Source organism: Myxocyprinus asiaticus, chromosome 29 (assembly GCF_019703515.2).
Source record: "Myxocyprinus asiaticus isolate MX2 ecotype Aquarium Trade chromosome 29, UBuf_Myxa_2, whole genome shotgun sequence".
NCBI lineage: Eukaryota > Metazoa > Chordata > Actinopteri > Cypriniformes > Catostomidae > Myxocyprinus > Myxocyprinus asiaticus.
This window is the reverse complement of record NC_059372.1, coordinates 22,912,986-22,940,806: the sequence shown is the minus strand read 5'-3', so window position 1 is coordinate 22,940,806 and position 27,821 is coordinate 22,912,986. Positions and strand designations below refer to the sequence as shown.

Genomic DNA, 27,821 nt, shown 5'->3' with positions numbered 1-27,821 from the left:
AAGGAAAAATGATGCAAAGAAAGTGGTAAATGAATGGTGACTGTGGCTGTCAGTCCCTAACATTCTGCCTGACAACTTCTTTTGTGTTTTATGGAAGAAATAAAGTCGAGCAGTTTTGAAACAACATGAGGGTGAGTAAATGAGGACATTTTTGGGGGGTGAACTGTCCCTTTTAGGAAGCCCAGTAAGGTTTCAGTTTTACTTGACCCCGATTGGACGTGTTTCTAGATAAATCTAGAAAAACTAGTCGACCACACTAATCGACAAGTCGGTTGTTGGACAACTAGTAGACTAGTTGGCCATCAAAATCCATCCCTTCTCTGTATGCTGAAGCATTGTTAATACAAACTGACTGAACAGACTCCTGTATGTATTGCACTGTCCTTGACTAGAGCTATGAAAGCATGGAACCAGGTTGCAACTGATAATGCAATGCTTTTATCAAGACACACAAGCTGATAAAGCAGAATGTGATTTATCGCTCTGCTTTGGACTGTCATGACAAACCACTCTCAGGCGTCTACTGGGCAGCACGCTGCAGCTGCTTTTAATAAGCCGGCTGGGCACTCGGGCCCTGAGGTTGTCTGAGCGCAGATCCTGAGAGGAGGCAAGGTCACTTTATTAATGTGTAATAAACAGGTTGGTAGCAGAGATCGAAGAGATTTTTACATGAGGACCTTTCTCCATTAACACTAAATCAGGTGCTACTATTACTCCAGCACTAATTGAATGTGATAGCAGTTTCTGTAATGCAATCCCCAAGGTGTAATTGTCATCGGTCGTGCTCCCTCCCTCCTAGTAGGAACCACATTTTGTTTTACTAATTAATTGGGCTCTCAGAAATTATAGCGAGATATCTTATATACGGTAGCAGAAGAACCATGGCTGGATGTTTCTGGAGCTCAACTGGTAAAGCATGGCGCTGGCAATGCCAAGGTCATGGTTTCAAATCCCAAGGAACACATTTTGATTAAATGTTCCTTAAATGCATTGTAAGTCACTTAGGATAAGGATTTAGCCTACTTCGTAGAAAATACAGAGATATATATCTTGTATCGCCATTCAGCCTAAAAATACAGAGATATGATTTTTGGTCCATATCGCCCAGCCCTAGCTTGTAAATGATCCATAAATGCATTGTGAGTCACTTAGGATAAAACCATCGATCAAATGTGTAAATGTAACTGGCGAAATGGATAAATGTAAATATACAGCCTAGTGCCCACTGGGCCATGATTTTGGCCATGATTGTGCTGTCTGAGACAAATTTCGGAAATAATTTACGCACACACAGATGCGAGCGCTTGGCCAACGTATTGCCAACGCGCTGTCCGTTTGAACATGCACAACTTGCATTCTTGCAATACTGTGGCGGTAACAAACCGTAGTGCTCAAGAGGGCAATAGATTTACCTTTAAATGTCTGTGTCATTAAACTGGATTTGTTATTAATTAGGAAAGTTGCAATACATATATTGACTTCACCTTACTTGTTCAGTAATAGAGCTGTTCAGCCGTGATGTCAATTTGTAGGCGAACCCGGAAGTCTGATTCGCCAGGGGTTCCCTCTGGATTTTCATATGGATTTTTATAATAGGGTTTTTGAACTTATGAGTAAAATAAGGTCTGTGGTGAACATTACTTCACAATACGATGACATTTTGTTCTACAATATAAATTACACACTTTCATACCTCAAACTTGTATTTTGAAGCCGCTGTGTTTTAAAAAATTTAAATAAAATATGTAATTCAGTATGGCTTCAAAATTCACGTTTGAAGTATGAAAGTGTGTAATTTATGTTATAGAACAAAATGTCCTTGTATATTCAAATAATGTTCACCACAGACCTTATTTTAAGTTAAAAAATCCCATTATAAAAACCCATAGGAAAATCCAGAGGAAACCCATGGGGAATTCTCTTCTGGGTTTTTGGACTACAAGCAGAACAGCTCTATATTCTCTTCAAACTGTTGCTCCACCCTGACAGTAGTTGACTTGAAAGAGAAAACTCACCGTAGAAGCGGACAGGTCACACTGATCCGCTACAGCGCCCATTGCGGCAACATTGAGAATGCAACGCATACTTGCGTTGTGTTATAAATTGCAGTCTGACACATTTTTGAACGTAGTTAGAAGCGTCTGCATTCATGTACTTGATGTACAACATGTTTCGACATTAACGCAAGAGGTTGCTTTGGTTTGTATGGTACCCTTTTAGTTTTGCGTGTCAGTTAAGATATCAGAATGTGTCACGATTGATCGCCTAGTCAACACTGTCAATTATGTCCAAACACTTAAAAAACAGCGATGTCTGAGATCCCAAGATCTCAATATCGTTCAATCTGACAAGTGGGCAACAGGCTTAACTGGGTGCAAAGACTTAAGCTTTAAAATGGATGACACCATAAAATCCCCTGCACCGCCTCTCAGTGTGACTGCATGTAAACAGAGCAGTGTTTCTCCCATCTGTACGAGGGAATGATTGGGAGAAGGATGCCTCAGCCCAGACTTTGCAGAAAGACTGAAATAAATCAGCCAGGTGGGCGGGCAGCTGAGGCTGATCCCAGTGAGCGATGGTGTGAATCTATACCAAAATCTCTCCACTGACGTCACACTTCCTTTTCAGCAGATGGATCTTGCTCCAACTGCTCATTTGGTGCGATCTGCGACATTCAGACCGGCCGGTGTGTTTGCCCCAAAGGGTGCATGGAAACACGACAACCCGTGTGTGGAAGCGATGGGGTGACATATGATAACGAGTGTAAGATGAATGTGAAAGCCTGCACTAATCAGCTGGATCTGAGAGTGGTGGCCCATGGAGAATGCAGTGAGTATAAAACACCAAAGAAACCATTATCATCTTCATACATGTTCATACGCTCGTCGATCTGTGTTCACTGATAACAGGTGACACACATGACCATGCTCTCCGTTTTCTTGTTAAGACACAAGAAAATGTTTTAGCTCTTTTTCCAATCCATGTTCACTGCAAAAATAATAATTTCCTGAAAACTGAAAATTCATTTTCAATCAGTATATTTTTCTTGTTTTATTTATAAATGTAAATAAAGACGCATTTAAGAAAGTATATCTTGAATCAAGTTTATTTTTCTTACCCTATTAGCACATTACTTCAAAGTGAAAATCTTGTCTTATGCCATTACTCTCCTTTGCGCACTCATGAGTGCATGAGAGAAGCTCATTCACAATGGCGTGCTTAAAACTCACGAAAGCAAAAACAGTGCAAGTTCTCGCATTAAAACGTCAACTCATAACCCTAACCCTTACTGGAAAACAAGACAGAAATACTGGTTAAAAAATATTTTTGCAGTGTTAGGCTCGGCTCATTGATTTACATGCATGGTATTTGTTACTGAATTCTACTGCTCTTATGATTTACACACAATGTTAATGTATTTAAAGGTCCAAGAGGAAGTTTTTGCAGGTGTGAGCATATTTCTTGTGTCGCTGTGTGTGTATCTTAATTTATCATATACTGTGATTTGTGTGTGTAATCAGAAACCTGTGGCAGCACTGTGTGTAGCTGGGGCGCACGGTGCATAAATAACAAGTGTGAGTGTCAGCAGTGCACGGGTCAGCCTGTTAAACCTGTGTGTGGAAGCGACGGCACCACCTACAACAATGACTGTGAGCTGCGACTGGCCTCCTGCAAGAAACAGAGGAAGATAGAGGTGGTCAAACCTGGCGTCTGTGATGAAGGTAAGTCCATGTGTTCATTTGTTTATATTTGGTTTTGCATGCAGTAATTGTTTGAGATTGACGACTCTCAGATTGTCCTGTGCACACAGAAGCTTACAGGTGCAGCTCGAATATGGTCTATATTAATGAATAACAAAAGTCAAGCCTCTTTTATATTTTCGCGATAGCCGTGAAAAACGCCTGTAACCATAGTTCATGGCATACATAACAAAGATGGCGACTTCCTAAGCACCTTAAAGTCTTACGGGTATCCAAAATGACACAATGTTATTTCTCAAACGAGTCCAATAGAGGCGCGAGTTTATGCAGCAAATCATAATTAACCCAAAGTGTCATCAAATGCACTGTAGTGTCTTACTGTAGTCACATATACAGCATAAGCTAACTGTGTGTGAAATGTTTTGAGCTGTCTTAAACAGGTCCGACAGCTGTATTTTGCTGCTGTGTGAATGTAGTCTGTGTCATAAGATAAGTGGAGAGCAGAACTCTTTTCATTCATGCACTGTTTTGCTTCTTGCTCAGGGCAAACCAAGTTAATGCATTCACTCAAAACAGTTTATTGCGGTTAATTTAACCTCCTTGTATTGACTGCACTTAGCCACTCTTCATATTTGGAGGATGAAACACAGTCATCAATATGCGCTTTGTGTTCTCTGCCTTCTCTCTGTCAGTCCTTTTCTTTGTTTCTGTATATTGTCTTGATGTCATATCTCATTTAATTCCTAGCAGCCTTTCAGCCAGTAAAACATCACACATTGGGTCTGTTTCAAAAAACCTAGTGAGCTACCTCAGTGCCTACTGCCTGCACATGCAGCTGCCTTTCAAGGACAAAGATGGAACCTCATAAGAGACCAAGTTAAAATATTCTACATGGGCATCAAGTCCATACACCACTCAAATAGCGCTCTGCACAGGAGTCTTGACTATATTGGTTCCAGTAGAGTTTCATGTTAGCATGTTGCTAAGCTAACAAAAAGCTTGTTAGGCATTTTTCTGGAATCGTCACAATGCCCTAAGCATGCAAATATACAGTGCATCCGGAAAGTATTCACAGCGCTTCACTTTTTCCACATTTTGTTATGTTACAGCCTTATTCCAAAATGGATTAAATTCATTATTTTCCTCAATTCTACAAACAATACCCCATAATGACAATGTGAAAGAAGTTTGTTTGAAATCTTTGCAAATTTATTAAAATATAAAAAACGGAAAAAAAAAAAATCACATGTACATAAGTATTCACAGCCTTTGCTCAATACTTTGTTGAAGCACCTTTGGCAACAATTACAGCCTCAAGTCTTTTTGAGTATGATGCTACAAGCTTGGCACACCTATTTTTGGGCAGTTTCTCCCATTCTTCTTTGCAGGACCTCTCAAGCTCCATCAGGTTGGATGGGGAGCGTCGGTGCACAGCCATTTTCAGATCTCTCCAAAGATGTTCAATCGGGTTCAAGTCTGGGCTCTGGCTGGGCCACTCAAGGACATTCACAGAGTTGTCCCGGAGCCACTCCTTTGTTATCTTGGCTGTGTGCTTAGGGTCGTTGTCCTGTTGGAAGATGAACCTTTGCCCCAGTCTGAGGTCCAGAGCGCTCTGGAGCAGGTTTTCATCAAGGATGTCTCTGTACATTGCTGCATTCATCTTTCTCTCGATCCTGACTAGTCTCCCAGTTCCTGCCGCTGAAAAACATCCCCACAGCATGATGCTGCCACCACCATGCTTCACTGTAGGGATGGTATTGGCCAGGTGATGAGCGGTGCCTGGTTTCCTCCAGACATGACGCTTGCCATTCAGGCCAAAGAGTTCAACCTTTGTTTCTCATGGCCTTAGAGTCCTTCAGGTGTCTTTTGGCAAACTCCAGGCGGGCTGTCATGTGCCTTTTACTGAGGAGTGGCTTCCGTCTGGCCACTTTACCATACAGGCCTGATTGGTGGAGTGCTGCAGAGATGGTTGTTCTTCTGGAAGGTTCTCCTCTCTCCACAGAGAAATGCTGGAGCTTTGTCAGAGTGACCATCGGGTTCTTGGTCACCTCCCTGACTAAGGCCCTTCTCCCCCGATTGCTTAGTTTGGCCAGGAGGCCAGCTGTAGGAAGATTCTGGTGGTTCCAAACTTCTTCCATTTACGGATAATGGAGGCCACTGTGCTCATTGGGACCTTCAATGCTGCAGACATTTTTCTGTACCCTTCCCCAGATCTGTGCCTCGATACATTCCTGTCTCGGAGGTCTACAGACAATTCCTTGGACTTCATGGCTTGGTTTGTGCTCTGACATGCACTGTTAACTGTGGGACCTTATATAGACAGGTGTGTGCCTTTCCAAATCATGTCCAATCAACTGAATTTACCACAGGTGGACTCCAATCAAGTTGTAGAAACATCTCAAGGATGATCAGTGGAAACAGGATGCACCTGAGCTCAATTTTGAGTGTCATGGCAAAGGCTGTGAATACTTATGTACATGTGATTTTTTTTTTATTATTATTTTTTTTTTAATAAATTTGCAAAGATTTCAAACAAACTTCTTTCACGTTGTCATTATGGGGTATTGTTTGTAGAATTTTGTGGAAAATAATGAATTTAATCCATTTTGGAATAAGGCTGTAACATAACAAAATGTGGAAAAAGTGAAGCGCTGTGAATACTTTCCGGATGCACTGTATATCACACACAAATATTGGGTAAAATATTCCGATTTTAATTAGTTGGAACTATGTTTAGCAATAACCTTTCAGAATTTAGTAAATTACAGTATATGTATAATCCACATTCATCCGACTTCTTCTGTCATCTTTTATTTTTACACTGAGCTCACAATAAATTCTGGTATTGACTTCTCTGTATAAAATATCTGCGATGCTGACTTAATGAAATATCAAAATATAATACACTTTATATATATATATATATATATATATATATATATATATATATATATATATATATATATATATACACACACACTGGTGGCCAAAAGTTTGGAATAATGTACAGATTTTGCTGTTTCGGAAGGAAATTGGTACTTTAATTCACCAAAGTGGCATTCAACTGATCACAAAGTATAGTCAGGACATTACTGATGTAAAAAACAGCACCATCACTATTTGAAAAAATCATTTTTGATCAAACCTAGACAGGCCCCATTTCCAGCAGCCATCACTCCAACACCTTATCCTTGAGTATTCATGCTAAATTGCTCATTTGGAACTAGAAAATCACTTGCCATTATATCAGACACAGCTGAAAGCTATTTGGTTTGTTAATGAAGCTTAACATTGTCTTTGTGTTTGTTTTTGAGTTGCCACAGTATGCAATAGATTGGCATGTCTTAAGGTCAATATTACGTCAAAAATGGCAAAAAAGAAACAGCTTTCTCTAGAAACTCATCAGTCAATCATTGTTTTGAGGAATGAAGGCTATATGATGCTTGAAATTGAAGATTTCATACAAAGGTGTACACTACAGTATTCAAAGACAAAGGACAACTGGCTCTAACAAGGACAGAAAGAGATGTGGAAGGCCAGATGTACAACTAAACAAGAGGAGAAGTACATCAGAGTCTCTAGTTTGAGAAATAGATGGCTCACATTTCTTCAGCTGACAGCTTCATTGAATTCTATCCACTCAACACCAGTTTCATGTACAACAGTAAAGAGAAGACTCAGTGGTGCAGGCCTTATGGGATGAACTGCAAAGAATAAGCCACTTTTGAAACAGAAAAACAAAAAGAAAAGGTTAGAGTGGACAAAGAAACACAGACATTGGACAACAGATAATTGGAAAAGAGTGTTATGATCCTAACCCCATTGAGCTTTTGTGGGATCATCTAGACTGTAAGGTGTGTGAGAAGTGCCCGGCAATACAGCCACATCTATGGCAAGTGCTACAGGAAGCGTGGGGTGAAATGTCACCTGAGTATCTGGACAAACTGACAGCTAGAATGTCAAGGATCTGCAAAGCTGTCATTGCTGCACATTGAGGATTTTTGATGAGAACTCTTTGAAGTAGTTTAAGAAGTTCTGAATTTTTTTTTCAAATTGTAATAGTAATTTTTCATGTTATTAATGTCCTGACTACACATTGTGATCAGTTGAATGCCATTTTGGGGAATAAAAGTACCAATTTCTTCCCATAAGAGCAAAATCTGTACATTATTCTAAACTTTTTAAACATATATATATATATATATATATATATATATATATATATATATATATATATATATATATATGTTTAAATTTAACATCTGTAGGGTCCCAAATTGTCCATTGTTGCCAAAGGTTTGCTGGAGGTTCACCACTAGCAGTAAATAGCAGCAAACTTCTGGCAAACATTTATGGTGAATCTAAAGCTAATTTGCACGAATGCTCTTCTTACATGCAAGCTCATTCGCATGAGTGCTGGAAAGCAGGCACCCAACATGACAGTGTGTGGGTGCTGAATTGTGTACTGAAATTAAACTTTTTACATCACTAGAAAATTCTAAAAATGTTCGAGGCTTTACTGAGAACATTCAGGGCTTAAGTACTGGTAGCCTACCCTTAGCGCCGCCCATGCTTTTCACACTGAAAGCGTTTTGGTTTTTTTTGTCTGTCTGAACTCTTTCCATTGTTTTTTGTTTTTATGTACACGTGCACTATACAGACACATTTGACTGTACTGTGTCCAGCTGTCTTTTTTCTTTCAGCGACTTGGGCAAGAGCGCCGCATTTTTTATTTGTTGTGTCAGGTAAAAAAGATTGTTAACTTTTAAAAGCACACTTCAATACACGTTCTGGTATATGCTTTGCAATGCGTCTAGCTTTTTTAGTGCAAGAGCATGTACGGTCTGAACTGCTCCTTACAATTTTGCCAAAAGAAGGTAGCAGCACCATAGAGGCTACATAATTATAATGGCCTTTGCGTTGAGAGCGCACCTATGATGCCTTAAAATGTTGCCTCCATAGGCAGCTTGCTAGGTTTTGTAACCTTTTTCTCTCATAAGTCTCATCAGACCATTCTGTCCAGCACTGTAAGCTGTGTAAGGGTTACTTTTAAAGGCTGGAGAGAGCTGGATCCAGTCAATAGTTCTACCCAGAGGCCAATAACTCCTGCTTTTTCAATTTAATCACTAGACTAGTGATACTGTATGACCCAGCTGAGACACCACGTGGAAAGAACATATGGAAAAGATTGAGTATTAGTTGGTAAAAGCTTGAAAAATAGAGATATTTTGTATAGCTTACATAAAGCTTTCAAGCAGTGTGCCCCATTAATGTGATTATAGGCCCTCCATAACCATGATTTTATTGTTGTGGTTGCAAAATGTAGTGTCAAAGTAAAAAGAAATCTTAGTGGGGTCAATGGGACTGTATACACATCACATTTATTAATTTATTTAGGCCTGGCTTAAAAATGCATGTTCATTAGTTATAAGAAAGAAATGGCATTGTTCTCTGTCTTTTATTTGCAGCTAATGAAAAATGACACTGTTCCCCATGTTTGGCCGTAGCAGTGAATTTATCACCTGTTTAATTTCACACTCTGCTAGTCTGAAGTCAGCCTCTTTGTAGACACCAACAAAGCGACGGGAGGGAGCCGAACATCACCTTGGGGCTGCAGCCCCTTTTTAATTATATATTCTTTTACTAAATAGGATTATTGGTTTGAAATATCAACATAGCGCACCACAATTAGTGTAGAGCATTGGTACATGAGCTGGATCTTGTGCTGTAAGAGAATTTAGGTAAAGAAGAGAGTGTGCAGTCATCCATGTATCTTATAAAGAAGTTCTTTCAACTCTGCAGACTGCCAGGATGTCCTGTTGCTCTTAATGTTCGCAGCATTACGATTACTCCAAGATACATTTCAGGTCTTTCAGTAATGCCCATCTGCAGGGTGATAAATGTCAAATAAACAGAACACTACCATCCAACCAACTACTCTGTCATAAAGGCCAATGGCTTATGTGTGGATGTATGTGTTTACGTAATTTGCTGTAGTGTGTGGACAAAATTGTCCCCAAAAATAATCTAAATCTGACAAAACCTAACTTTGGAGACATTTGGGGATGTCCTTATTTGGAAAAATCAATCCATAAATTATTAATTAATGTTTTTAATTCATATGAATAATTCTAACAATGTAAAAAGTTGGAGTTAGGGTTTGTGTTAAGTCAATAGTAATTATTATTAGCTTCATATAAAAACAATAGAAGCCAATGGTATGTCCACTGGGTCAATGACATGACACTAATTTTTTTGTCCAGATCTATTAAATCATTCACCAATTCATAATATATGCAATTCACACAAACCATTTTCTTGAATACACCCCTTCTATGATGTAAACATGTTTCAATTGAGTACAGAGTCATTTTGATATTTATCTGGGGCTTAAAGAAAAAAAGTAATGTGGACAAATGTCCAGAGACAGTAACAAAAAAAAAATAAAAAATCGAAATCTCATTTAAAGCTGAAATTCTTAAAAAAAAAAAAAAAAAACTACATGTGTGCAGATTGATCTTTTCATTATTATTTCTTAAATAATTAAAAAAAATTATATAGTTTTTTTTTTTTTTCAAAATATTTGTGAAATCAACATGGACACGAAGACTATATTTCCACTAACTTAAATGATTTTTCATTTTTATCACCTCAGACAATCTTATTTGCCAGTGACCCATTTAGTGAATTACTGTATGTCAAAAACCGACTTGTTAGGACATTTGACATGGTCCTCACTAATCGAAAGGCTCATTATTTGGCCAAATCGTGTTTTGCTTAAAATCTAATAATGTCAACAGGTTTCTATGAAGGTTAGGTTTAGGGGTAGGGTATAGTAAATATTATCTTATGAAAACCAATGTGTCTAGAGGTCCTCACTAATATAGCCTCTAAGGTCTGTGTGTGTGTGTGTGTGTCTGTCTGTCTGTCTGTACTTTGAGATACAGAGGTCAACAACTTGTGATTAATGTCAATGTTGACACTCTAGGGAAGAAATAAAAGAGAGAGTAAGAGAGAGAGTGAAACAGGAAGGGAGAGTATGTGTGTTGATGTGAGGTGTGACATTTAGAAGGTCTGTGTGTTTTCATGGGAGTTATGCATATACAGTAAGGCATCCCAGCCACCTGCAACAAACTAGCAGTTAAAGGTGCTATATGTAATATTTTTACTGTACTAAATCATAAAATGACCATAATATGTCATTAGAGAATTAGGAAACATGCTAAGTTGAAATACTGGCTTCCCGATAACAATGCGACAGCCAGTATATTCTACTTTGAAGTTTCCATTCCAGGCTGGAATTTCTGTTTATGATTTGGCCTGTGTGATCCTGCCCACTGCCCACTCACCAATAGTATTTCGACACCGCCGGATTGCCAGATTTGAACAAGTTGGCAGGCAAACAACACTGCGTGCTGCAGCCATGGAAGCCAGCAAACTAACTGGATCAGAGATAACAGATTCCAACCGACCTAAAAAACCTCGCCATCCGTCTAAAAACCACCATGACCAGAGGCGTAGTAAAACAAGGATAAATATTGGAGATGCCTTTGGAAGATGGAGACCAGAAATCCTTTAAAATGGATGCTGAGTTGGCTAATTTGCGTGTCAACATTCTGGCAACCCACATGAGCTTCGAGTCTGGGGCAGGGCAGACAACTCTCCAATATTTTGAATTTGGACTGCATTTCAAACGCGTGTTGTCAATCTTACATATAGCACTTTAAGTTTGAAGATCAGTGTCCTCTCCTTTCTCCTGCTTGACATTTTGCCCATTCTCTCTCTCCTCCCATTGTCATCTACTGTATCTCCTCAATGGCCAGAAAAATCTCTCACCCCATCTGCTTTTTCTACAAGATTTATTGTCTCTGTTTACCCGCTTTGCTTTCACTCCGGCCAGCTCTTTATTCCTTCAGCTCTCCGTCTTAATGGAAAACTCATGGCTAAATGGACCCTCGTAAGTACATGATTGAGTTAAAGAGACAGAAAAAGGCTTTGAGGACAGCTGATGTGTACATCTTGCCGTTCGCTAATTGAAAGGTTCATCTGCTGCACGGGTGGCGGTGACATCAAAGGACACAAACTAATTAGCACCTCCTCTCCGCCACCAGCCTCCCCCACCCGTATCCACTCACTCTACCTAGTTTTATTTATTCACATTTTTATGTTGTGTTTTTTTCTGCTAACATATAAACAGAACGGGGAATGTAAATGCTTTCATCTCTTGCTTAACTTGCACAATTGGGCTTAGGTGGCAGGAGAGCTTCATTTATAGAAATGATTGCTGGTGATGCTCAGTGTTCAGGCTTTTGAGACAGAGTTTGGAATCCTTAATTTAAGCATATTATTTGGTCTATCGGTAATAAGGGGGCTCAAATATGGGTCGAATCGGTAATGGGTCTTTGCTGTGCAAAATTGTAGAGTACAAACCCTAACCCTCTGCTAGAGTTGGGAACTGAGGCCACATCCACACTAATCCGTTTTTATTTGCCTAACGTCATTGTTTTCCAAAGTATGCAGTACTAGAAAGCATTTTTGGTGGTGGAAAATGCTTTTCCAGTGTGGATAAGAGGAGGAAACATAGCAAAATCAATTGTTTACAACAACATATTAATGTGGACATGGCCTAAGAGCAACTTTTTATTCAGAACATAAGATCTAGACCGGTGCAGCTGGGGTGGAGGTGGGTTTCAGAGAAAAACCCTAGCATCCTGCTGCAGTGAATCCGGATTATTTGCAAAACTGAGCTATTTAAATATTAGACAAAGAGAGACACAAGTTGATTGGCTACCCGATTACATGTCAAAGAACCTATCAGCTTGCACCACATAGAGTAACATGGCTAAAATTCAGTCATTACTAAAACACTCTAGCCATGTCTGCACTAATGATTTTTCAGTTTCTTAACGTCATCGTTTACCAAAGTACTGGATGCAGCAATAGAGTGTGTTTTTAAAATTTTCCATTTTCAGTGCAAAATAGACAATAAAAAAGACAAATAGACAGTACATCTTTCTATTACAATATCCTCGCTGGTTGAAAACAACAACAAACGTGCAGCATGACCTCGTAGTCTGATTCGTGGACTACATTACTTTGGTTCTTGGTGTTAGCCCCATCTTCAGACATTTATTACTGTTTGTTGTGCCTCAGTGCTGCTCAAATGATGGGAAAAAAATAGAAATGTTTTCGTAATCACAGTCAAAATGCTGTATTGTCTTCCCTTGGAGTCTCTTGGCTGATCTTAACAAGACTTTACCCTAAGGCGTGAATTCAGCTCAGCTCACATTAAGCAAAATATCACATCTCTTCATCATAGTCATGGATCGCTAATGCTCTGAAGCAGAGACCTGATGTCTGTGGAGTGAGTGCATTTGCTCTCTGTATCAATGTGGCCAGGGCTTCAGGCTTGAGTGCTTCCATTGTTTCCAGGCTGGAGCTAATGAATTGAATGGCTTCCACCAAGTATTGATCTTGCAAGGCTGTCAGTCTGCATTTTTGATAAGACGTATCAGCCCTGGCCAACCCCTAGCCTTTACTGTGACCGGCTCCATAATCTACTTAAGGAGATGTTTTATGCTAAGTGGCATTTCCACCTATACACAATCGATTTGCCCTACCCTGCTGTGTCTGTGAAGAAAGGAACACGTTTAGCTTGGAATGGAGACGTGGGAAAGAGCATCTAGCTGTGTTTGGCTTTGCTCAGACTGATCGACATGCGGATAGGTTTTCCTTATGCTAATAGGGTAAAGTATTTTGTAATCATTATGTTACTACTACTCTAGTGATGATTTTGCCATATAAGACAAATTTTGAAAATCGTTAGAAGATTTGACAGTCTTTGATCGCTTAGTGTAGCATGCTCTCACCTGCAGCTGATTAACTGCATTTGCGATGAATCTTGGGCATCTAAGAACCCATAAGCTTGTGTGTGTGTGTGTGTGTGTGTGAGTGAGAGAGAGAGAGAGAGAGTGAGAGAAAGCGAGCGATGGAGAGATGTTCAATAAAAAATGTGCAGGCCTATATAAGCTTATCTTTATAATTTACAACATAAATATCTCGTTATTTAGTGTTCACATTATGATCGCAATATCGAAATTACCGTGAGTTTGCTCTGAAGAATGAGCAGTCTACAAATTCCCTTTTTCTTACCCAGCTGTTACAGATTTTGCAACACTAGTTTTTTCTTTCTTTCTTTCATCTCCAACATAAAGTTATGGGTTTACTTGAGTTTGAACAGTACAGTTTCAATTTGCACATCAATAAGGATGTCCAAATGATTGATTGTCCAGTTAATGCTGGCAAATGTGACTTAAATCCTAAAATGTACTGTATATCGTGCAGTCTGACATAAAAGACTATTGATGTCGGACAGTCGGCATTGGCTTTTATGCAAGATCTCACTAGGCTGTTATTATACAATCTGCCAAGCAACAGTTAGACAGAAAATATTGTGCAGCGTGCACCCTGTAGGTTTATGAGGTTTATTATCATGGCGACTAGATTCAGTAAAGAAAACACTAAGCACTAAAGTAAGTTTTACTAAAAGACACTCCTCTCATTACAGCTTCTCTGCAGCTTTCATTAACAATAACGAATGTGAATGCTCTGTTACAAAGAGGGGGTGCTTTATATCTCAGTGAGTCTGCTTTGTTGACTAATTATCTTTAATTCTAATTAAATAGGCTAGATAAGAGTGTGCTTAATGATGCGCCTCCTCTGAAGAAAAACCATCACAATTTTCTCACCCTAATCTCTAAGTTTGGATCCTGCAGAGAATCAAGATTTTCCCTTGAAAGTTCATACAGAGAGAAACAATCCCTGAACATACACTGAGGCTAAATGCACCCAACACAATATTGTGCAATTACTGACATCAAGAATCATGGCCATAAAACACCCCTTTATATTGATTTCTTGTGTTAGATAACAGATTTTCAGTTATTTCACTTTTAATCGAAATGTTAGGGACATTTTGCTGGTGGCACAATGGTGTCTCATTTAATTTATTTTGTTAGTTGCTGGGTATTTCCATAGCCGGTTATTATCTTGTTCTTCCAGCGGTGCCTTTGGTTCAATCTTCACTCTAACGTGAAGAAAATCTTAATATTCGCTGCTTCATATGCGCTGAATGTCTAAATACTTTGCTAAGCACTGGCTATTAAATCTTCGCAGCCAAAGTTAAAACGAGACGCTTGAGTGCCTGGGAATATTTTTTTATGTTATTAGAAGACAAATGTGCTGCATACCGATATGCAAATATGTGTTTGAGTGTGGTCCCTAGAGTTTCTGTGTCTTATTTGTCTTTGCACTTTGTGACTACTAAAATACTTAGCCGCAGCACAGATTGTAGGTATTGTGTGAGCTTTCTTGTTTATCGCCTTGAAATCAGTGTTGTGAGTCTGTATCTGTGGATTTGTAGTGTTTGAATTGTGGTTGTGTGTGTGTGTGTAAGTTTTTAAAACTCAAAAACCTACACAAGGAAAACAAAGGGAATGAATAATGTCTCATTTCACATCTAAAAAATGGCAGAACTTTATGTTTATGGGTTAGGTTAGTCTATAGTAATTATAAATTAATTAATGGTGTAGTTCACCAAAACAAATACAAATGGTCTTCATTTATTCCCCTTAATGTCATTCCTAACCCATATGACTTTCTTTATTTCATAAAACAAAAAGAGATATCAAGCAAAGTGTTGGGACTGATAACCTCAGACAACCTCACCATTCACATTGTATGGAAAAAAAGATGCAATGAAAGAAAATGGTGACTGAGTACACATTCTGCCTAACATCTCCCTTTTGTGTTCCATTGTAGAAAGTCATACCGGTTTGGAACGACATGAGGATGAGTAAATGATGAGAGATTCTTTTGTGTGTGTGTGTGTGTGTGTGTGTGTGTGTGTGACCTATACCTTTAATAACAATATAAGTAAAAGGAAATCTCCAACATGATATGAAAACAAATCTGTTTCAACAGATTGTGGATCTGGAGGTTCAGGCTCAGGATCAGAGACCTGTGAACAGGATCGGTGTCGAAGGTATGGTGGATCGTGGGATGACGACACAGAAGATGATCGATGCGTGTGTGACTTCACCTGTCAGACTGTGCCACGCAGCCTGGTATGAAAAAGCTCCATTCACACGCAGCTCACATTGCAGTATTACATGGCAACATTGCAATACCTAACTTAAAGGGATAGTTCACCCAAAAATGAAATTGTTTTTTCATTGTTTACTCACCCTCATGCCATTCCAGATGTGTATGACTTTCTTTCTTCTGCTGAACACAAACAAAGATTTTTGAATGGTGGCCAGACCTTTGAAGCTCCAGAAATCACATAAAGGCAGCATAAAAGTAATCCATACGTCTCCAATGGTTTAATCAATGTCTTCAGAAGTGATATGATAGGTGTGTGGGTAAGAAACAGATCAATATTTAAGTAGTTTTTTTTTGTTGCTATAAATCTCTACTTTCACTTTCAGAATGTGAAAAGAGTATGTAGTATAGTAAAAAATGACTTAAATATTGATCGGTGAGTAAATGATGAGAGAATCTTCATTTTTGGGTGAACTATCCCTTTAATCCACCACAAAGATAATTCACAGAATGCAAATTGATTCACTGAAGCATCACGATTCTTTATCAAATGACTCTTGAATCGATCCATACAAATTATTTACTAATTATTAAGAATTAGTTTTATTAAAAAGCATATGCAGGACAAAACTTTCAAATTAAAAAAATTAAAATAAAATAAAAATTGCAGTGCAATTTACACCACTAAATGTGTATTTACACATTGCAAACAAACACACTTCAGTTTAACATCCAAAAACAAAAATGTGGAATAAGATTTATTTTACAGTGCCTTAAAGAAAACAACCAACCAGTGTTCTGCATCATAAACTCTGTATTTAAAGGTAAAAAATGTATGTACAATAGAATCACTATTGCGAGACACAATATATCACACGATTGTGTTTTTAAAAAAAAAAACATTTGGACATGATCCTCTATAACTAGCCAAAGCCTTTATGCTGTATTTCAAAAAAATTAAGTTGCATTATGAATAATTTTGAAATCAGATTGTGACTTTCTGAATTTAAATAAAATCATGAGGATTCCACCCCTATTGCCCAAACACTGCCTAGGCGGTTGACTTGTTTAAATGTATGCTAAAAGTTGTTGAATCCATTAATCACACTGTGTTATCCTTGACGTAAACATATGCAGGTGTGCGGCTCAGATGGGAACACATACGACAGCGAATGTGAGCTCAAGAAGGTCAGGTGCGAGAAGCAAATGGACCTGCTGCTCCAGAGCCAAGACCCCTGTCCAGGTGAGAGACCACCTTTCCTAATCTAATATTTATATACTCCTCCATTATCTGAAGATTAATTGTCTAGAAATTCAGAGAGGCTGGTTGCTGTAGAGCCATTGCAGCAGGATACAGCTTTTCTTTTAGCTTTAGGAGGCTTGTGTAGTCCAGACCTGAGCAGCTACCACTGAGAGAGGAAGAGCGTGGCTCTACTCTTTCTACTCTCTCCTTTTCCTCTCTCACTCCCTCACTCGCTCAATTCTCTATGGTTTTCTCTAATTCCGAGTTTTCTGCTTCAGAGCCATGCCGGGCCCTCTAGCCAGGATCAGCCATGCTCCTTCAGTGGCCATGGAAAATAAATCCTTTTGGAGAACTTTTAACTGGTGTGAGGAGCTTTTGGCACCTGCTTCCCATTGGCTGAGCTCTGATCAATAGAAATCTCATTGGGCCTTCCATTTGATATGCACGGTGCAGTGTCTCCGCACGCATTTTCTGACCTTGTGTCTTTGAGAGCTGACGGGCCTCCAGAGCACCTTGCTGTTTTTTGCTAATTGGAAATAAGGTCTTGGTGACCTCTAGACAACCGTGTGCTGAGTCTCCTTGCTGTAAACTGCCTTTTCCACTTTGTTTCTCATCTGAGTGAACTGGCAGTATTACTGAGGCAATTCGATCTACTCTCTTCAGTAAAACAGTACCATTTCCAGGGAAGTAGATTTCTATTTAGTGGAGAGCAATAAACATGTTGTTTTCTTTACCATATTAGTTGTCCCTGTTAAAAAAAGACCAGCATATGTTGTGTTTTGTATGCTGGTCTCCAGCATGGAATGCTAGTATGCTGATCCATACCAGCTTTCTTAAATCACTCAACCAGCATACCTCCCTTGGTCAACCAGCTTCATTAGAAAGGCCATGCTGTTTAACTAGCATTTTCTGCTGGTGAACATGGTCATGTTGAATGACCAGCTAGACCAGCACCAAACCAATACTAATGAAAATTTATGATGGTCTTTTCAGGGTTTTTCAAACTTTTTGATGCCAAGGGCCCACAAATACACTATATTGCCAAAAGTATTCGCTCATCTGCCTTTAGATGCATATGAACTTAAGTGACATCCCATTCTTAATCCATAGGGTTTAATATGACGTCGGCCCACCCTTTGCAGCTATAACAGCTTCAACTCTTCTGGGAAGGCTTTCCACAAGGTTTAGGAGTGTGTTTATGGGAATTTTTGACCATTCTTCCAGAAGCGCATTTGTGAGGTCAGACACTGATGTTGGACGAGAAGGCCTGGCTCACAGTCTTCACTCTAATTCATCCCAAAGGTGCTCTATCGGGTTGAGGTCAGGACTCTGTGCAGGCCAGTCAAGTTCTTCCACACCAAACTCGCTCATCCATGTCTTTAGGGACCTTGCTTTGTGCACTGGTGCGCAGTCATGTTGGAACAGGAAGGGGCCATCCCCAAACTGTTCCCACAATGTTGGGAGCATGGAATTGTCCAAAATCTCTTGGTATGCTGAAGCATTCAGAGTTCCTTTCACTGGAACTAAGGGGCCAAGCCCAGCTCCTGAAAAACAACCCCACACCATAATCCCCCCTCCACCAAACTTCACAGTTGGCACAATGCAGTCAGACAAGTACCGTTCTCCTGGCAACCGCCAAACCCAGACTCATCCATCAGATTGCCAGATGGAGAAGCGTGATTCGTCACTCCAGAGAACGTGTCTCCACTGCTCTAGAGTCCAGTGGCGGCGTGCTTTACACCACTGCATCCGACGCTTTGCATTGCACTAGGTGATGTATGGCTTGGATGCAGCTGCTCGGCCATGGAAACCCATTCCATGAAGCTCTCTACGCACTGTTCTTGAGCTAATCTGAAGGCCACATGAACTTTGGAGGTCTGTAGCGATTGACTCTGCAGAAAGTTGGCGACCTCTGCGCACTATGCGCCTCAGCATCCGCTGACCCCGCTCTGTCATTTTACGTGGCCTACCACTTCGTGGCTGAGTTGCTGTCATTCCCAATCGCTTCCACTTTGTTATAATACCACTGACAGTTGACTGTGGAATATTTAGTAGCGAGGAAATTTCATGACTGGACTTGTTGCACAGGTGGCATCCTATCACAGTACCACGCTGGAATTCACTGAGCTCCTGAGAGCGGTCCATTCTTTCACAAATGTTTGTAGAAGCAGTCTGCATGCCTAGGTGCTTCATTTTATACACCTGTGGCCATGGAAGTGATTGGAACACCTGAATTCAATTATTTGGATGGGTGAGCGAATACTTTTGGCAATATAGTGTATGAAGGTCCCTTTTTTGAGGGACACCCTCCCTAAAGTATAAAAGCAGCTATATATTTTCAAGTATAAATACCCTTATACTCTGAGAAAAATAGTATGTTTAAAATTATAAATACTAAATTTTGTAAGTAGAATTAATTAACTAGCTTTTGTATTGTCATTGTACTAAAGCTAAAAGAAAAAATACAGTAATATGTGGAAAATATTTATTTTGTATTAAGTTGGCCGTCTATCTTTTTTATCCACTATTAGAGAAATGTTAATTGACGTAATTTGTGGCATAATTTTGATTACCACAAAAAATTATTTCGACTCATCCCTCCTTTTCTTTAAAAAAAAAGAAAAAAAAAAAGCATAAATCGAGGTTACATTGAGGCACTTACAATGTAAGTGAAGGGGGCCAATTTTTAGAGGGTTTAATGGCAGAAATGTGAAGCTTATAATTTTATAAAAGCACTTATGAAATACTTCTGTTAAAACTCATCTATTATTTGAGCTGTAAAGTTGATAAATTAATCATTTAATCCAAGTTTTAGGGTTTGTTGACATTACATCTTGATGGCTACGAAGTTGTAAAATTGGCTTTAACTTTACACAGAAAAGTTAGTAAGTGATTAGGTCACACTGTAGGGAATTAGCGACTTTGTGACAGGGTATATTTACAACTGCCAGCATTCATCACCAATTATATGTAGGGAATTTGCATAATGGTTAGTTTATGGCTTTAAGCGTTTCGTTGTGTTGCTTTGGTTCTTTGGCTGTGTCCATAGAAAGTTCTGGTTGTGCTCCATCGATATTTTGGACCTCTGTCTAAGATCGTGGATGCTGAATAGTTCGGTGCTGGAATGTTCAGGCGGGGCTTTGAAGCAATGACTTCGACAACTTTGGAGAAGTCGGAAAGGATGAAGTTGAAAACTCCCACAATGCTCTTAAAGAGAACTCCTTTGACTTGGTTCAGTTCCAGGAGGCCTTTGTTTGGTTCGATGGATGGGTAATGGAATGACCAGGTAGAGCCCCGGAAGCAAAGCCTCAATCAAGGGAGACTCGGGACTTCCCGGGACAAATTGTGTGTAAGCCGCAGAGAAGAGAGAGAGAGGGATTGTCCAGGCTGGTATTTTAACCATTTCTGTTTGGTCGCACCCCGAAGAGGCTCTAAGCCAATAAGAGGTGGCTTTTCAGAGGGCCTGTGGTCAAAATGTCCTCCCCTCAAGATAATTAATTTATGACACTTTGTTCTAAGTTTCCTCAGTTTTCTCGCTCAGAAAAATTGCACATTTTATCCTGATTTTTAATTAATGAAATCATTGCAAGAGACATGCCATTAACATCAACATTCTCTGCGTAAACAGACAAGCATTTAAATATGAAACATGACATACTTTATTTTTGTGGTTACTTCACTACACATTAAAATGTAAATGTACATTATTATACAATGTAAAAGTTTGCATCATGTGTGCACAAGGTCAGAATAATGCATTCTGTGATTCTAACCACAGTTAGGCATCATGAGATGCATGTTAGCATATAAAACTTGGTTATGTGCCTTGTGAAGTGTAAAGTCAGATTTGAGTGAGTCCAGCGATTGCGTCAAGGTTCATAGACCCTTTTTTGCTGCTGTTTGCAGAATAACGATCAGAGAAGATGTCTCATGATTCCTCTTAGTTTAATTTTAAGCATAGAAATTGGTTATGTTCCAGAACAAAGAAGTCATAGTGTTGGAATTATGTGTTGTCCATTGCAATTAAGGGGGTTTCTTGAGGGAGTTTGCTTTAGCTCTGTGTCATGGTAATGAGGTTTTAGCATATGATGATTATAATAACCATCACCTCTGCCCTTTAGGGGTGAGGGTCTCCTTGCTGAGATGGCCAAGATGGCCATATCAGCCATGTGATGACCATTAACGTTTAGGGCATTTCTGATTTACAACATGGACGGGGTCTTGGTGCATCCACAGATCTACCTTTGTTCTCATGACAGTTAAGGTTAGGCAGATGTGCATTTCGTCTCATTTCCAAAGGGTTGATTCAGACTTTAGGGCATCGTCTTGGCAGAGTCTTTAAATTTATTGCCCTGAGGAATTCCAGTGAGGACTGTGGGCCTCTGTGTCTTAATTTTTATAACTTAAGGAAATATCAGTGTAAATCCTGGATTCAAGTTGTTCTGCATAGAAATTGTTCATTCTTCTGCCCATAAGCCCTACAACACTAAAATTATGTTAACACGCATATTTTTTACGTCTTGTGGCTATACTTTTGAAATTTAAACTGGCCCCATTCACTTCCATTGTAAATGCCTCGGCACAACAGATATATCTATGGTTTTACTAAAAATGTACAGTAGATATAAAGTAAAAAAGCTGAAAATTAATATGCATATAAATTGTATTTGTTTAAAAGAAATACTGAATCATGTTTTGTTATTCATAAGCATTTTATTACAGAGTGTAAAGTCTGTCTGGCAGATGAAAAATGAGTGAAAAATCCTATAGACTTCCATTGACACTGTCAGGATGTCATAGAGACTTGGGGATGTTCTCTTTTGATTTGGGCCAGTAAGCAACCATCTTGCAGCAATTTAGTAATGCCCTAGCAACGCCATCGTAATCACCCAAATTCCACTAACTTGCATTAATATAAACAAGTATCATAAAAATGTAATACAGTTTTTACAGTACTTATTCATGTATTAATTTTTGTTGAGAATCCAGAAGCAATTTGACCAAATACAAGATTAAAATGAGTTTTTACTGTTTTTATCCCTGCTGTATGATACCAAGATAAACCTTGGATGAGCAGGTTGGCCTCGCTGCAACCGCGGCACCTTGTTGTGTCAGGAAGGATTGCATTGAAGAACAATTGGGTGTGGAGAGAGGATCAAATTAAAAGCACCTTTGTCATAATGGACTCAGTGCGGAGAAAAGTTTAATGAGGTATGGACAAAGCCCATCTCTGGAGCCACAAAACGCAATGAAAGGCACGGCAACACATCAACATTATAGTCCAAGACGTGCACGCTCATGCCGGCAGCCCCCTGATTTATAACGCCCAAGCTTTCTGCTGCAATCTCAAAACCACAAACAGCACTGCCAAACTTAGCAGCTCCTAGGGCCATTCAGCTCAATGGCCTAGAGAAAAGCAGTGTGGAAAGACTGTGAGAAATTGAAGGAAAGAATGACAACAGATAAGACAAATAGACACCTGCCATCTGCCTTACAGCAAGTTATGGTTAAATACCGCAACAAACTTTCTCTGTATGTGAGTCAGGCAAGCTGGAATCTCAGTAGTGTAATTAGAGTTGACTGGCATTGGCATGTCCTCATTTGCGCTGTTGTGTCCATAAATGCAGAGTCCATAAATCTGTGTTTGACACTGCCATGTATGTGTAACCCCCCACCCCCACTATCTATGACAAGAACGAATGGAGAGAACAGGCCCCTGATAATTTGTCAAATGTCACCCACCAGACATTCAACGAGAGGTCTATTGTTTGTTTTCACGCTTGATAATAGCATCCTTTTTACCTGATTTTGAATTGGTGTCTGGAATTGTAAATAGAATTGTTATCTGGCAGCCAGATGCAGGCACTCCCACCTCTGCTCTTTAAGCAATTCATATTGTGTTGTACTAAATTGCATTTCAGCTTGAATTGTTTAGTTTAATTTGTCTTAAAAGAATGCTATGAATCTCAACTCTCTCTATCTCTCTCCCACCCATTTCCTCCTTTCTCCATCTATCTTTTCTCTAGCTGCCACATCATCTCCTACAGACTTGATTGCCCTCCAGCACTGCAGTGAAACTGTATACGGATGTTGTCAAGACAACAAGACCACTGCCCTGGGTGTTGGACTGGCAGGATGTCCCAGTGCGTATATAACCGTTAGTTAGTCTCTGCATGCCTTGATCTCTCAGATCAGTGCATATTTAATGTCTGATTAGTTCAGTGGCATGCGGCAGAGTTTATAGTCATTAGTTAATTATCAGCCATAAATTAGACCAAGCACATTGCTTACTATGTAATGTAGTACACTGATATTTTGTTTTAAAGACCCATTGGAATCAAAATTTAAGTTTTGTGGATCACCACTAAGCATATCTCTCTTTCTATATGGAGTATGTACCTTTCTATATGGAGTCTACACCCTTTATTTTACTCTTTAGGTGTGTGTCAATGTAATCATTATGGTTCATACGGAGGCACCTGTGACCCCTCCACTGGCCAGTGCTCCTGTAAACCAGGTGTCGGGGGACTCAAGTGTGACCGCTGTGAGCCCGGATTTTGGAACTTCCGAGGCATTGTGACAGAGAACATGAGCGGCTGCACACGTAAGACTCCTTTTTTGTGATTTGCTTACAGGCAATTTTCTGTTAAATGTGTTAAATGTCCATTTACAGTGCACAATCTGAAGCGACAACCTACTGCAGTATCCCTTCCGGCATTAAATGTGATTTCTGTCAAAACAAGCGTTTCCAGTTAAGCCTCCAAGCCACTGAACATAATAAGAACTCTATGAGAGTGCAACATGGCTTGACCTATAATTTCTGCCTACAGACTAACAACAGGCTGATGTGTGCATATACGTGTGTGTTTGTACAGCAGTACAAAGCCAAAGAGAGCAAAAACAAGCATTGATTGAAACCATTGGAGAACTGTCCCAGGGGCCCTCAGAGCATTAGCACATTCTGTAGCCACATTCTCTTTTACCCCAGGGCTTCTTGACCCTGGTCTGAACTTCACCAGACTGTGGTCATTGACAGAGTGCAACTGCTATAGCTGTAGCTGTAGGGTCACAGAGTTGGAGCAGCCTCAAGATTGCCTGTATGCATTTGGTGAATGTGTGGATGTTTTTGTTGGGGTGAAATTGAACAGAAAGAGACAAGGAATCTAATCAAAACTGTTCAACCAGATAAAGCTGACAGCCTCCTATCTCTCTCTCTCTCGCATCAGCATGCAACTGTGATGGAGTGGGCTCGGTTCGTGATGACTGTGAGCAGATGTCAGGGCTGTGCTCTTGTAAGCCTGGAGTTAAGGGCATGAAATGCAACGTGTGCCCCGACGGCAGCAAGATGGGAGCCAACGGCTGTGACAAAGGTAACATTTGGGTTTTAATTAGCACAAAATTCAGCCAATCTCTCCAGGAAGACAACAGTGTTGTGGTTCTATGAGTTATAATTAAAGGAATAGTTCACAACAAAAAAAATAAAAATAATAATAATCCTGTCATTATTTACTCACCTGCATGTTTTTTTTTCAAATCTGTGACTTCCTTTCATCCATGGAACAAAAAAGGAGATGTTAGGTCTCAGTCTCAGTCACCATTCACTTGCATTACATCTTTTGTTACATATCATTTAAGTGAATGGTGACCAAGTTTGTCATTCTGCCTAACATGTTATATTAGAGCTGAACACAACTAGAAAATAATCCTAGTTCCCTAATAGTTCACAAATGATTCATGGGAACCGTAATAGTTTCTGACATCATTAACCAGGTAGGTAATTGTTCACTGCCATGAGGCTGCTATAATCAAATGACATCAATAAAGTTCAGTCTTCAAATGTGCAACAGGAGCAGCAGTGAAATGTTATCCTGATGTCATCCACTGTTGGTCACTGTCAGCTATTGACTGGAAGTGAAGAGCTTAATGAACAGACTAATCCCAGCAGCTAGCAGTAGGCATGCAGTGCCCTTGCCAGAAAAGCTGTCACATAAAAGTGTAGAGAGGAAACCAGTCAATGCTGCTGGCCAGACAGTGCAGCACTACACTCTGATATTAGAGTAAAGAGCTGACTACTGTGGCAGGGAAGGTCCCTGGCTCTGCTACTGATGCAAGTCCCTTTTTCAGAGGAATTTCTGTGGTGGAAGTCTTACAGTTCATATCAGAGGCAAAGTAACATTTATAGTACATTTAATGCATTTGGCATAAGGCTTGTTCAAAGTGAGTACATGTGTTCCCTGGGAATTGAACCCATGAACTTGGCATTGCTAGTGCCATGCTCTACCATAAAAGCTACAGGAACACTTAAAGCATGAAAGCATTGGGTTTTACCTTCGATAAACATTCTAAAAGCACTTTCTGAGGTTCTTCGACACCAAAGCTTCCAACCGATGAGGATGGGATTTGAACCCACATGTAGAGCATGGATTAGCAGTCCATCGCCTTAATCACTTGGTTGTGCAACATGAAATCAGAAGATTCCTTTTGTTTTTCCAGTTGTAAATAGGGGTTTCGCTTTAACCAAGCCAAACTATTCCACAGGGCCTGAGGCACCCAAGTCCTGTGATGAGCTGGTATGCCACTTTGGGGCATCATGTGTGGAGGTGAATGGACAGGCTCACTGTGAATGCCCATCACCAGACTGTGACGAGAAGGATAAGACCAAGGTGACCTTGCATGTGTCACAATCCTACCTTATAGTCTATGACCTTCTACTAAATGTTGTTAATGGGAACATTCTTGTTCTATCTAATGTTTATGTGTGTGTTTGTGGACAGGTTTGTGGTTCTGATGGGGTGACTTATGCAGACCGTTGCCAGCTAAGAACCATTGCATGCCGACAAGATAGGGAAATCACTGTGGAGCATTTAGGCCAGTGCAAAGGTGAGACTAGCCTCTAGATCTTTTTTACTCATATTTATTATCTGTTTTTGCACCAAGGCATTCACATGTACACTCTCAGGGGCTGTTCAGACCAAACGCACTCTTACGGTAAAATAAAGCAAGACAAAGTGCAACAAATACAACAGAAAACAGGTTCAAGTTCTTTGACATAGCAATAAAAAACTCAGTGCTCCTGCATGAGACACAACAGTCGAAAATGTCTGACTAGCGTTTACATAGAAAAGCAATTTAAAAGCAGAGCTGGCAGATGCAAAAACACATTCGGTTTGAACAGCCCCAAAGAAAGTATGGACAATAAACTTGTTGGCTCACATGCATTAGTTAAAGACCATCACAGAGCTTGTCTCTACCCAGATTTTCTGGGGAAATCTATACATCTCATGGGCAGGAAGGGATCACTGGATGTGCAGGTGTGTGGGAGGGTGGATTGGGGTTTGATGTTGGTATTGGGTGTTCAAGAGGACCGGAAAGCTGCCTACCAGGTGCTCCCTTGTAGATAGAACCGTGCTGTCTTTGAATCCCCTGGAACGGGGCGACATTTGAGCTGTTTGATTTGCATCACCCCTGTGTGGATTAGGGGGGAGTTAACCACACAGTCTGGGGGAAGAGCCTACAATCCTGCTGCCCTGATGCTGTTGGGTGGCCTGATTCAGGCAGGGCTAGCTTAACCATCCATCTTATTGGTTTATGTGTACATGTGTGGAGTAGGGGATCTGGTTGAAAGCCAAGGTTAAGACTTCCATGTCAGCTGTATGTAAGAAACTGAATGTCAGCTCATGCCAGAGGGCGTTCTGCAGGGAGTCACACTGAGATGGGCATGGCACATGGTGGACATCGCCAGCTGCCAATTTCTGGAGCAGCATCAGTGGCAGTTGCCAGACATTTTCAGCATCAGCCCATGCAAACAGTCATTCAGACCTGTTAATGCCACATAAGTGAATCAGTTTCATCCCCACAACTGGTGGGGCTTGATCTAAGGGCTGTTTCACAGCACACATAAAAGCAGTGCGTAAGCAGGCTCACATTGTGGTTTCACAATTACAGCGTTTCTTCTGCATTTTAACATAACTGTGGATATATAATGAAATTAAAGAGATAATTCACCCAAAAATGAAAATTCTCTTATCATTTACTCACCCTCATGCCATCCAAGAATTGTATGACTTACTTTTTTCTGCTGAACACAGACAAAGATTTTTAGAAGAATAACTCAGCTCTGTAGGTCCATACAATGCAAATGAATGCTGGCCAGAACTTTGAAGGACCAAAAAGTATATAAAGGCAGCATAAAAGTAATCCATAAGACTCAAGTGGTAAAATCCATATCTTCAGAAGTGATATGATAGGTGTGGGTGAGAAACAGATCAATATTTAAGGCCTTTTTTACTGTAAATTCTACTCCATGCCCAGTAGGTGGCATGCAGGAAGAATTTGAATTGCCAAAAGTAAAAGAAGAAAGTGAAAGTGGAGATTTATAGTTAAAAAAAGGACTTAAATATTTATCTTTTATGCTGCCGTTATTTGTATTTTGGAGCTTCAAAGTTCTGGCCATCATTCACTTGCATTGCATAGACTTGCATTGAAGGAAGAATGTCATACATATCTGGGATGCCATGATGGTGAGTAAATGATGAGAAATTTTTTATTTTGGGGTGAACTATCACTTTAAAGGGATTTTTGGATTACTACATTAAATATTTATTTTAATAACAATCCTAAAATATAAAATGTTTATCTGCCATTGACAGTTATTACAAATAAACATTTATTAAACATTATTACATTTTGAAATCAAAATGGTTACATCAAAATGGTGATTAATTTACATGAAATGGAATTCTAAACCCCAAAGTGTAGCTATAAACTCCTTAAAT

At 39.7% G+C, this 27,821-nt stretch overlaps 1 protein-coding gene across 4 annotated transcripts in view; it reads left to right on the top strand.

The window, feature by feature from the left end:
• The window catches only part of agrn (agrin), a 361,141-nt gene that overhangs the window by 268,515 nt on the left and 64,805 nt on the right, over positions 1-27,821 (top strand). For all 4 annotated transcript variants that reach the window (XM_051661300.1, XM_051661303.1, XM_051661302.1 and 1 more), the window contains 9 exons: positions 2,629-2,829; positions 3,522-3,722; positions 15,684-15,826; positions 16,941-17,046; positions 23,073-23,189; positions 23,486-23,650; positions 24,273-24,416; positions 25,585-25,709; positions 25,821-25,926. In XM_051661300.1, coding sequence (XP_051517260.1) covers positions 2,629-2,829; positions 3,522-3,722; positions 15,684-15,826; positions 16,941-17,046; positions 23,073-23,189; positions 23,486-23,650; positions 24,273-24,416; positions 25,585-25,709; positions 25,821-25,926 — 1,308 coding nt within the window. The remainder of the gene's footprint in view (positions 1-2,628; positions 2,830-3,521; positions 3,723-15,683; positions 15,827-16,940; positions 17,047-23,072; positions 23,190-23,485; positions 23,651-24,272; positions 24,417-25,584; positions 25,710-25,820; positions 25,927-27,821) is intronic.